The sequence below is a fragment of the Lonchura striata genome, chromosome Z, assembly GCF_046129695.1.
Source record: "Lonchura striata isolate bLonStr1 chromosome Z, bLonStr1.mat, whole genome shotgun sequence".
In the NCBI taxonomy this organism is placed as follows: domain Eukaryota; kingdom Metazoa; phylum Chordata; class Aves; order Passeriformes; family Estrildidae; genus Lonchura; species Lonchura striata.
Window position 1 is genome coordinate 41,409,384 of NC_134642.1, and position 12,690 is coordinate 41,422,073.

Here is a 12,690-nt window from a genome sequence, read left to right on the forward strand (position 1 = left end):
CAGACTTTAAATCCCAGCCTGAGCCATCTCCAGTTCTGAGCCAGCTGACACAGCAACAGCAACAAATGCAGGTGGTTCCTGTTCCTCCTCCTGGGCTGGAGTCATCCTCCTCCCAGGTAAAACTCCAAGAGCCATCACCTGTAGACACCTCTACAGCTGTTAACAAAATATTACAGCTCCCTACTATCTCTATGGATAACCAGGCAGTGACTGTTCATCAAACCAATCAGAAACAGATAAAACCACCAAAAAGGAGGATAACTCCAGCATCCAAGGTGGGTAATTGAGTGATAGCTTGTCATTAGTAAATTTAAAAATTACAAAATCTTGTGTCAGCAGTGGCATAGCCAGCAGGACCAGGGCAGTGACTTGTCCCTTTGTACTGAGCACTGGTGAGGCTGCACCTCAAATCCTGTGTCTAGTTCTGGGTCCCTCATACAAGGAAGATGTTGTGGGGCTGGAGCTTGTCCAGAGAAGGGCATAGAGCTGGGGAAGAACTGGAGCACAGGTCTGAGGAGCAGCTGAGAGAGCTACGGGGGCTCAGCCTGGAGAAAAGGAGGCTCAGGGTAAACTTCATCACTCTATAGAAATGAGGGTGTAGCCAGATGGAGATTGGTTTCTTCTCCCAGGTAACAAGTGACAAGACAAGAGGAAACAGCCTCAAGTTGCACTAGGGAAGGTTTAGATTGGATATTAGGAAAAATGTCATCTCTGAGGGGGTTGTCAATCACTGGAGCAGGCTACCCAGGTAAGTTTCAGGAATTGTTTAAAAGATGTGAAGACCTGTTGCTTAGAGACATGGTTTGGTAGTACTGGCTTTAATAGTTGGACTTGATCTTAATGTTTTTGTCCAACCTTAATGATTCTATGATTTGATTTGGTATGTGTTTTATATAAATTGCTAGGGAGAAGGAGAGCAAAAATCTTGGTATATTTTTTATCCATGAAGTAAGCAGGATAGTTATTAGGTCCAAAATACTGTGATGATATCTTTTGCAAGCACATAGCTGGTTGCTCTGTATGGAAGATGGCTGTTGCTGAGTGATTTTTAGATTGACTTAGTAGCCACAGTATGAATGTTGGTGGAGGTGGAAGGGATGTACAAAGATGATACTTTGTTATTGTGGAATAGTATGTTTTACTGCTTCAGCTCCAGATTAGAGCAGAATAAGTGGATTAATTTCAAGTTGCTTCTTTTTTTTCCCTTTAAGATTCCTTCTTCTGCTGTGGAGATGCCTGGATCAGCAGACATAACAGGGTTAAATGTTCAGTTTGGAGCTCTTGAGTTTGGATCAGAGCCTACACTCCCAGAGTTTGGATCAACTTCAAGCAGTGAGAATACCAACCAGATGACCAACAATAGCTTATATTCAAAATCTGTAAAGTATGTGTGAGTTGCCCTTCTGCATTCTCAGGTGTTCTTGTAGGGGGTCAAGTTTGTGCCAAAAACATCATTACAGGGTTACAATGTACTGAAAGGAGAAAATATGATAACTTGTTTTCTGTGGACTGTATCTTAAATGATAAATTTCTACTCAAATGATAATCAAAATTTACCTGGGTGGGTATATGTGAGGCTGGAGATGACATGAACATAAATAACGTTTAAATAATCTATCCTTTATAGAATTTTTCTCATGTTAAATTGCCCTGATTTTCAAGTATTTTGGGGGCTTGTTCCTCACTACTCATGCTGTTCTCCATCTGATCCAGCAGAGTTGATCTTTGTACTATATTAGTGCAAAGTATTACTGTATTAGTTAGTAGACCGGGGCCAGGTTACAGATCTGATGCTCCTACAGGATGAGAAAATGAGAAAAGAGGCTAGGCTTTTTGTATGTAGAAGCTCTCACTGAAATGCTACAACAGCCAATGTTGAGTGCCAGTGTTCCAGTAAACCAGTTTTAATTCTTTACTCATTGAAAAATTGGCATCAATAAAAAGCTTCCTGAAATTAATTCAGAAATATTAATAAAAATGAACTTCCACATAACTCCTAGTTTTATGTATGATATTTAAACTAAGTGGGCAATACAATATTCCTCCATGTTTTAAAGTATTTTTTAGCTCTTTGCATAATTAATTCTGTAACATTAGAATTCTATTGTAAAAAGAATTCTATTGTTGTTATTCATTATATACTAGACTTTATAAATTCTGCTTGTTTAAAAAAGTAAGATTATTATCATTAATTTATCCTTGGAAAAGGTGGAAATAACATGACGGAAAAGTGCTTGCCTTGTTTGGGCTGGATCGAGGAAGATGAATGGTGCTTAGTGCAACTGATGTTTTGAAGCAGTGATTAGTGACAACCAAAGCAATATTACAATTTATTTTTTTTTTGCGTTCTTAGATTTTCTAATATAAATAGTGTAGATTTTTCTGTATGCTTAAGGTAGTTCTAGATAGCTATATAGAAGCTGATATTTTCATGAAGGTATTTGAAATACTTACCAAGATGGTAAATAATTTTTTTTTTCCAGTGATCCTTTGAATACCTCTTTGCCCATATCCAATACAGCACAGGACTCCACCTACACAACCTCTGCCATCAGCTCTTCCAGTCTGACTTGCTCATCACAGAGCACTAGCCCAGTAACAGCTTCCTCCTATGACCAGACTTCTGTGCATAGCAGGATAGCGTACCAAAGCTCCATGGCTCCGTCTGAACCAACCCCTGTTGCAGTTACGGTGAGCTCATTGCAGAAACAGGACCTAAGAATACTTTTACCTGTGTTAGATTTGTATTCCCCTGATACATTAATGCTGTAACCAAGCCAAGTGGTATCTTTGGTTCCCAAGCCCACCCTCTTACTTGTTTTTGCTTTTCCTGTGTGTAGTCATTTTTGGTAATACTGTATTTGGGATATAAGAGCATCTGATTTTGTGGGTGTTGACATCTTAAATTGTGTTTTGACCTTTTTTTAGTAACATTTAAAATTCTACTCGAGTTTCCTTCTCTCAAGCTAAGGAAGTGTCTCTATATGTAAATATTAGTTATGGTATTTTGCCATAGCTAGTAGCTTGACAGTTCCTATAAAAATGTATTTTATTTACTAAATTTACATGGCACCTAGCAAATTAATCCAAATTTTTTCTTGGCCCCTCCAGTATTACTTTTCTGTTGTATTTGAACACTGGGGGAATTAGTTTCATGTGTTATTTTGATAAGCATAAGAAGAGGTCTGATATAGGACAAAGAATCTCATGGGAGATTCAGACACACCTGCTGTCTTGGTATATGGAATGTAGGTTTGTTTTTAAAGAGCTGAGTTTTTTGAATGTTTTAGGAACTTGTGAGAGTTTGTAAGTTTATTTACTTCTGGCCTTTGTTATGTGTTGGCTCAGTCACACTTGTCTTCTGCACTAGCTCGTATGTACTGGTGAGGATCAAGCATAGACTATCCACTTCTGTACTCCAGCGTTATCCAAAAAACAACTGGTGCTTCTCAAGTCTTATCTTTCAATGGAAAAAATTTGGCGTCTCTGTGTAACTTGGATAGTTAAAATTGTGAGTTGCATTAGATCAAAAGCACAACCATTTCCTATATGTTAATGCAATTCCTTCTTTCATATTGGTGTGAACCTGAAATTTGTTATATACAGTACATGGGCAGGTTTGCTGCTGATGGGTGTATTATGGGCAGTGTATGGGTTTCTCTATGTTAGGACACCTTGCACTTGAGACAACTTTATGATGTAGTTTTTCTTAAGGCAGTAAAAATTTAATTTTCTGCCTTGTTTAATTTAGTATGAATATAGAATTTTGCATGACGCATGTTCAATGTGTGATTCAGTCTGAGCATTTAATATACCTCTAAGATGATTTATTAATTAATTTCTTCTTTTTTTACAGAATGGGCACAGTGGTGTTAGGACACAGGCAACACTTGACAGTAAGTTTTCAAAGCTTGGTTGAGCACAGGACTTTCTGTTTGTTCCTTGCTACTTGCTGTGCACACAAGCATATCAGTGACACTGGGTTTAAGGTTTTATATTGTTCTCCATGACTAATTTATGGCTGACCCATTTGACTTTATTTGTGCTTGCTAAAATGCAGCAGCATTTGCTTCTTGTTTACAATTGAAATATGAATGCAGGTCTATTAAATCTACAAACCTAAACAACCTTTGGATTAGAGGAGCTGCTTTGCTGTTGGTTTTCTTTTTGAATTTACCTGTCAGAAATCATTTAATATAAAATAAAATTTACAAAATTAGAAATAAATATGAAATTTTTTAGCAGTTCTTCCAGTTCTGAGCTGGGAAGCTGCAAATAGCATTTAGCTGTAGTGAAATGAAGTCACATTCTTTGAGTAACTATAGGTATAGTTCTATCTCTGCCCTGTTAGAAGCCTGTGGAGAATAAAGATGAGAAACACATTCCCTCTTTTGAGTTTCTTAATACCTTATAAACAATACTTCAGTATTGACTCTGGTATAAGTGTTAGTTTCTTCATCTTGGAATGTTTGTAATGTAGCATGGACCTGTACCAGGCCTGCAACTCTCCTTGGAGTTAAAATAATTAAAGTATAGTATTCACTTTTCTGATCTTTGTGCTGCGCAATGGAAGTTTTCAAGGACAGTCATGTGAATTAAAATCGTTTGGAATTCCAACACCTCAATTTTAGATCTAACCTCCTCTTAAACATCTCTTCAGGTAGACCATTAGTGGATCAGTGTTTTGTTAATGCCAAGTTGAATTTAAAGGAGCAGGAGTGTACACACTTCAAGTATACAAAGACAGCTTTTCAACAGAAGAACTTTTCTATTGTTGTGTACAGAGTTAATAAACAAGTTATGAAATTCACTACAGAATCTGTCCTTTTTTCTACAGAAAACAAAGATCTGAGTATTCCTAATACTTTTGTATTCTGTAGTGGCTTTACTAGTCTCTTTTCCTATACCAGTTCTCCTTTGAGAGCATTTCTGATTTCTTCTTCCATGAAGTCTATTTCATGCATCCAAATTATTTTGAGTTTTTCTTGACTTTTATAAGTACTTTCTCCCTTTTGTATGTATTATAGTGTTTTCTGTTGTGCATCTCTCTTCTTTGCTGTTCTTCTTTAATATCCAGATCTCAAGCTGCCTAAATCCTTAATTCAAAGTACAACTGATGTATTTTACTCCTGATCATTGTACTTGTCTCCTGTTTTTCTTCGTATTGTACATTGCATTCAGGCATCTCGTAGGACATCTTAAGATGGTGATTCTGTCCCTTGTGTTGGGGACGTCTACTTTTACTTCAAGATTGGAATCCTGCTCTTAATATACTGGGAGTTTTAAATATTATTTACTCCTTTTTTATGTGAGTTTTACCAGGAGTTACTAGGTGATATAGTTGCTGCCTTCATGACCATGTTTGTCGCTTGGATTTCCTTCTCTTAGAGGCCATCCTTATTGCCAAGGCCAGGACCTTTTAATTCCTGTTTACATTGCAACCCAACAACCTGACTTTGGTCATTTAGCTAGGAAATCAAATCCATAAAGTGAACAAACTCTAATATATAACTTCCAAGTGTGTATTTGATTTTTGTTTGATGACCAATCTAAAAGTGTCTTCACATACATTACAAGTTAGTGATAATCCACTAGGTAGTGAACCCTGGTGTGGTGTGGAACATGGCCCAGCAGAAGGTAGGGCTCAACTCTTTTCTGAGATTTATTCGTGAGTGTCTCTAATTCTTTTTTATTTTTTGTAGGAGTAGAAATAAGTGAAACAGGTGGGAATCATGTTGGGCAATAGAATTTTTAGGCATCTTATCACAGTATGGTGATCCTATAAACAAGTTTTTTTCTGTGTAGCCTAAAAATGTAAGATAAAACCTAACACTTTTTATCACCTAAGTAAAGTGAGTCAATATTTGACAGCTCCTTAGCCATAAAAAATGCTTAATGTATGCTCAGTTCTGGCCTTTCATTGTAGCTTTTTTCATTCTATTGCAGTACACTTTTGACTGAATATACCGAAGTGATAAGTTATCTCCCCTATACTCCAGCAATCTCAGTCTCCATCCCCAAGGGTGCTGCGTAGGTCTGAATGAAGAAGCAGAGCTGTAGGTGAAACTAGATTTGTACAGTGCCTTGAAAAGGCAGAAATTACTTGTGTTTGCTGAACCAAAAGCAAGAAATTTTGGATTGATGTGTAAATTAGTAATCCAGATAGTGGCAGGTGAAGTGCAGAAGACAGTTGTTTATTACATGTGTAGAATGATAATTGTACATTTATTATAAGTAGAGAGCTTAAAGGGGAAAAATGATAGTTCAGTTCTATTTGTATTTTCCTTCATAGTCAAAGTGCTTGATATGGTTATCAGTTCTTAATGGTCAGATTTTTGCAGACCAAGGGGAGAATGCTACTGTGTTCCTGCCACCTGGGCTGGGATGTCAGGTATGCTGGAATTTTAATTTGAATGTCTCTTTTTAACTTGTTGCAGCTATTTCATCAGTTGCAGCACCTAAGACAGACCCTTCTCCCTCACTACCTTCAGTTGGTTCTCTGCCCAGTGTGGTGTCTACCACGGCCTCACTTCTGCCTTCAGCATCACAGCACATGGCAGCATTGCCCACCTTGCCTCAGTCCAGTGATCTGTCCAGCAGTTCACTCTCCCAGCTGAGCAGGTACAGTAAAGTTGTGGTAAACTGAGGCGGTCAGTTTTGAGGATAGGACAGGTCTAAGAGTGTTTCCATATAGGGCTGGAAGGCACCAGGGGTCCCTTTTCTGATGTGAACCACAATTAGGAGGGAGATTCAGAGGACAACAAAAGGCAGCTCTGGGCTGCCGTCTAATGGCAGAGCAGCTGCTGCCCTCAAGCTTTCATGATACATATACAGCTTTGTGTTTCAAGAGGTTTGCTTCAATCATGCTAGCTAAATCTGCTAAATTGAGTCCCCCAGTTTATTTTTCCTACTTTGTGCCTGCTGTTTTTGTTCAGTGTTATATGTTTGAAATTATTGTTTAACAATTTATTACATGGCAAATTTGAAATAGTGTAGTCTCATTTGTATTTGTATTTCTTAAAATTAAAACCTAGAAGCAATTTCACAGGGAAACTGTGTGTACTCTCTTTTTCTAAGATATTTCCTTAAGAGATTTGAAAATAACAGTTTGATATTCCTGGAAGTGCATCTAGCACAATTCAGCTCTTTAGCACTGTCTCTGTTTTTCTGAATGCCTGTTACATTGTCAGTCAGGTTGATGCCTTAGGATTTTAACTTTTACATTTTTCATTTATTTTTTAATTGCAGCAATCCTGCAATTCTTTAGTGTATTGCCTCTAAACTCCATATAGAGTGTTAGCTACACAGTGTCTTCACATTTTGGTTTGACAAAACAATTCCTCTTTAGGTCTGGGACTCAAGGACACCTTACTGTCTCAGGCCCTGGAAAGTATAATCAAAAGTGAGATGGTGGGGAGCAGTCTTGGGGTAAATGACTTAATTAACTGAAGCTGTAATTGAAACATTAACTGCCAATATGCAAATTGACCAAACTTAATAGTGTGAAAACTTGTGACTGGTCATCCATGTCTGGGTGTAATCCTTGGGGAGGCTTCATATGCTCTTAAGGTACTTGAAGGCCCTCCAATAAATATAATCACTTTTTATTCTCTTAATTTTGTCTGGCCTCTGGTTTTAAGGAAGCCCGAAAAAGGCATCAGGGTGACAATCCTGAAGCTTTATTGATTGAGTTACATTTTTGATGTTTGCCTTTGTACTGTATTTGTTAATACAATAAACTGATCTGGGATATCAGCGAGTTTTTTTCCTGTTTCACAACTAGTACATAGTTTATTTTCTTTTAACACTCTATTTTTTTGTTGAATAAAATAGTAAATATGTTGAGCAAGAACTATTCCCTTTACATTGGTCACATTTCCCCTGGTTTGTTGAAAAGCTATGTAAATGGATGGAAATTTCAGCTGGAGGGCAATGCTGTTGGACAGACACAAAGTTTCAGCCATCATCAGGATACCTGAAATCCAAATGTGTCTTTCTTCATAGAGCTGATGGCTGTCGTCTGTGTCTCTACCATAGGTCAGATGGTGAATTAACACTTGTCAAAGGAGCTGGGGAGAGTGGATAAGGGAGTGGTATAAAACTTGCGTTTCCTTTACTGCCTGAAGTGATGTTGTTCCAATTCCTAAAGAAAGGGGACAATATTGAAAGTTGATCTATGAAACTGTGAAAGTTTATTCTGAGCCCATGTCTTGAAGAGCTACCAGAAGTGTTTGCCTTTAAATTAGGTCATATAATGAAGCTGTCAGCTTTGGTATGAAAACTGTGTTTTCTTGTGGCTATTTCTGTAGAAAGCACTAAACTAATTTTGTTGTTAGGATCTCTCCTGCTTCTTATTTAATAGGGAGGGTTTTTTTGAGCACCAATCTATACAGGTGTTGTATATCTTCATTTTAGTTACCTTTGTTCTATGTCGTTTCAGTTTATTGCATACCCTATACAGTAGGTTACATTCTTGACCTTGAATATAAGGTATAACTTGTTGGTTTAAATGTTCAAATGCCAGTTTCAGTCACCTTTCAGGGAGGCGTTTAAAGATCTCTGGATGAATTATGAGACAAGTACCCTGCAGTTCTAATTGTTCGAGTTAATGTTATGCAACTCAAAATGTGAGAAACAGCACAGTGAGTCAAACCAAAGCACTGCCTCACTTAAAACCTGTCCCCCATGGTATGCAGCAGCAGAGAAAGAATGAGAAGCCAGGCTTGCGCTTGTGTGAACCTTGTTTTGATTTTTGGACTTCATGTCCATGTCATGGAGTCATCGCTATTTGATTCCTAAAGCAACTACAGTTTTTCTGAAGATACAATAAATTGAAAAATACAAACAAATGGAGTTTTAGATGTTTCTTCTTAATAATAATGACCCTGTACTTTATTTTTTTCATTAAAAAGTAGTAGGGTACTAATTAAAGGAAAAAGTGCCTGTAGAGGTGTCTGTATTGATACAGACACGTATACATGCACATATACATGTAAGAGTGTATGTATACATATGTATGTGTATGTATACACACACTCTTACATGTAATTTTTTCTTTAACTACTCTGTTACTGTAGGTGTGTACACACACCTAGAATTTTAATTCTTCAGCTAATGCCCTACTGCATATCTGTATTTGTTAAAAAGGGAAAATTAATTTTATAAATTCTTTACAATTTCCTTCCAGCTCCCTTCCCAATCATCAGACCAGCCTCTCTCCTGCCTCAGTGTTGTCTTCAGGCACATCACATGTGGTAAGTCTTGTTAGTATTGAAAGAAGTGCTTGGCAAATAGTCGGTTTATCTTATAATTATGACCATCTCTTAAAGTTGGATGTGTCTCAGTACCCCAAGAGCCAAAAGAAGAGCTTTACTTCAGGGAAGAAGGACTGTCAGCCCTCTAGTGGGGGAAAAGCAATTACCACTTGTGATTTGTACTAGATCAGGAATAGCTATGACAGAGACTTGCCAGTCACACAGCTGAGGGAAATTGTCGTGCCAGCTAGAGGGGATGAAATTAAAAAAAATTGCTTACAACTAATTTATTACAAAACAAAACAAAACAAAAACAAACTTCAAAATGGCAATCTGAAATGTCTCCAAAATGTGGACTGTTAGCAATCTGCACTGGAGAGGTTAGCTGACAAAATGCCAGGTGATGGAATGTTATATGTTACATTTGAGTTACTGTATTACAATTTTGTGGTGGTACAGCAATTTGAGTTTAGCTCTCATACAATAATTTTCTTTAAATCGCAAAAGCATCATAAGCATGCAACTTAGTTGCTTGCTTGGTACATAGACAATGCATATCTTTTGCATGTGCTGCTGTTACTTTAGAAGTTTTTGTTGTTTTGGGCTTTTTTTCCCTTTTCCCCAGCATCTTCCACTGTGGTTTATTTGCTCTGTGATCCTCATTCTTTTTGTCTCCTTTTCTAGCACACTAGTATTGAGAACACAACTTCGCTCCAGCCCTCAACAACCTTTTCAACTGCTTCAACCTCAGCCACTAGCACCACCTCCTCGGTTGTCAGCATGACAAGCAGTATGAACACTACCAACAGCCTTGGCCTGAGTGTTACCAGTGTGTCTATACCAGCTGCTACCACACGGGCAGCTCCCTTAGTGTCTTCAGGTTGGCAGTATTGACAGGTCACGTGGATAGACAGAGGATTTCAGTCAGCGGGGATGTCAGTTGAGCATCTGACCCTCCATAACAACACTAAGAAGTCCACACTCTTCACTGGCATTTCCAGCATGCTTTATTTGCTGGCTTATGAAATAAAGTTTCCTGATTTTATGTATTTGAAATATTTGTTAGGGTGTTATATGGCATTTGTATAGCATATTCCATCCCCAAAGAGCTTTATAAATACACACCAGAACAGTTCTGGCTTGGGAAGTTTTGGGCTAGAAAATTCACCCAGTTTGTGTTCTGAGCTGTGATTAGCTCCTGACTATGAGTTCACATAAGCTTTAGTTTCAGGCTGCTCTGTGACTTATTTGGCAGTATCAAAATATACTGTAGTGACCTCATTATCATGTGTCACATCCCTACTGCCACTTCCACAGAAGGGAAAGAAATGTCTGGGTCATTGCACAGAAAATAGCACTTCAGAAGGGAGGGTCCATGGAGAAGGAGGGCTGGGAGGCTTCTTGCACTGAAGTTGAAGTGATGCTAAATTCTTTCTTCTCTGATGATCCTGAACTGATAAAAGGAAATCTTATATAGAGAAGTAAGTGATGTATTGTTAAGGATCAGGCTTAGTTGCAGAAGTATTTCTCATTTCTATAGCTTGTAAATGAAGTGTCTTGTGACTGGCCAAAATGCATTGTTCTTCTACTGTTCTGCTTCCTAGCACTGCTTCATGAAGGCAGCTGAAACCATTTCAGTCTTCTCTTTACTATTCCTAGTTGTAGTAAGTCACCACAGAAAGCATGGTGGCAACATTTAGCGCTTTCCAGTCTATTGCTGGAGATAAAGGGAATACATTGACAGAGCAGGAAATGAAAGGAGAGAATTATCTCTCTCAGATTGAGAACGATTTCTAAATTTGCCTTCAGGAAAGGACTGAGCAAAACAGAAGTTTTGTAATCTTGTTATCCTTGTACTCTTGTAATTCTTGTAATCTTCTTGGGCAAAGTAAATGACAAATTCAGGCTATTCTGTGATAGGACTGTTTTCACGAGAAAGTAGCCCAAGCTTTCCCTCCCTTGAGACATGGTTAAACTCTTCAGGCTATTTTGAGCACCTTCGTCAAACAGCACAAAATCTCCTCTTTAAAATGTAAGATGGCGTAGCTGTCACAGTTTGTGAGCTATCTTATCTCAATGCTGAAGCCTTTTTTAAAGGCTTGTTAAAGTGTCTATATTTTGATTCTACAGGCAAAGCACCCCCAAACCTGCCCCAAGGTGTACCACCCTTGTTGCATAACCAGTATATTGTGGGACCTGGAGGACTTCTGCCTGCCTACCCAGTAAGCAGTTTCATTGTTTCTCTTTGATTTCTTAGCTCTTGGTGCAAATGGGCCCTCCAGACCTGCTACTGTCTATGCCAAGTAATTTCTGGTGGCACATGTTACACCTGGAATTCTTGTTTCAAATACTAAGAACACCTGAAATATGTTCAGTAGAGGCTTACTATTGATTGTAAACTGCAGAGCTTCTGGTACAGACCTGATCTGGCTACTGTTGAAGCTAAACATGGGTGTGGCTATGGTTTTCAGTGTTAACAGGTTTTAGGCCCTTTGAGTAAATTTAGGCTATTTTAGGTTTGTGTTACTAGAATGGATTTGCCATAGTAGTGACTCAAATGTGCCATGTGGCCTGTCTATCATGATTTGAAAGACTGCACATAGCTTTTTGATGTCTGACCAGCTTCAACGTATTTTTGGTTATCTGGTTTTTGAATCTGAACCTTCAGTAACTTTTCTATATCAAACTAAATGTGAGGAGATACCCAGGAGGTTGTGTTGTGGTCAAGTCATCAACTCTTTAATCTTAGTGCTCTTTGAAGTAATGGTTACAGCAAAGAGGGCTGTTCTTACTACCAAATCTGAATGCCCAGTAGATTTTTCATAAGTTCAGGAATGATGTGTCTGTGAAAACTGTGCTGAAGATGAGACAGTCAAACTCTCCTCAGAGGAAGTTGTCATCAGGAAACAACATCAGAGTGACAAACCTTTCTAACTTCAGTCCTACTCTCCTTGAAATGCTGCAGTGCCCCATGATAACACAATGTGACATACGACTGTAGATCTTTAACACAGACTGGGCTTAAGTCAAATTCAGTTCAAAGCCCCAAACTGATCAGCATCAGAAAAAAGTGTTATAATGATATTGTATTTTTATCTGTCTTAAAGCAGATTTATGGTTATGATGATCTCCAGATGCTTCAATCCAGACTGCCAATGGTAAGTAAATGACTTACTTAATTTTAAAGAAGTTGTCTTCACTGTTGATCATTTGTGCCACATAAATTGATTCATTTAACAGTGGTTAAGAGCTTTTACTTATATTCTATATTCTTTCTTTTTAAATTTATACAAGGATTATGTAAATTGATACAGAGCAACTGTTGCATCATGCATTTGTCCAGCTGCAAATCTCTAAATAGACACAAGTGTGTTCTGTGCTCCTGAGTGAGAAATGTCAAATTTTTGTAACAACATTATGACATTTTGTCTAATCT

General features: G+C 38.0%; 1 protein-coding gene and 1 non-coding gene across 27 annotated transcripts in view; both read left to right on the forward strand.

Moving 5' to 3' along the window:
• UBAP2 (ubiquitin associated protein 2) overlaps positions 1–12,690 on the forward strand; it is a 252,161-nt gene that overhangs the window by 58,361 nt on the left and 181,110 nt on the right. For 15 of the 26 annotated variants that reach the window (XM_077789956.1, XM_077789954.1, XM_077789955.1 and 12 more), the window contains 9 exons: positions 4–275; positions 1,212–1,390; positions 2,484–2,691; positions 3,857–3,896; positions 6,438–6,621; positions 9,188–9,254; positions 9,939–10,134; positions 11,385–11,476; positions 12,362–12,412. In XM_077789956.1, coding sequence (XP_077646082.1) covers positions 4–275; positions 1,212–1,390; positions 2,484–2,691; positions 3,857–3,896; positions 6,438–6,621; positions 9,188–9,254; positions 9,939–10,134; positions 11,385–11,476; positions 12,362–12,412 — 1,289 coding nt within the window. The remainder of the gene's footprint in view (positions 1–3; positions 276–1,211; positions 1,391–2,483; positions 2,692–3,856; positions 3,897–6,437; positions 6,622–9,187; positions 9,255–9,938; positions 10,135–11,384; positions 11,477–12,361; positions 12,413–12,690) is intronic. The other 11 variants (XM_077789946.1, XM_077789953.1, XM_077789950.1 and 8 more) reach the window with 5 other exon arrangements.
• On the forward strand, positions 969–1,054 carry LOC116184649 (small nucleolar RNA SNORD121A). The gene has a single exon (XR_004149400.1). It is a non-coding gene; the product is annotated as a small nucleolar RNA SNORD121A (small nucleolar RNA).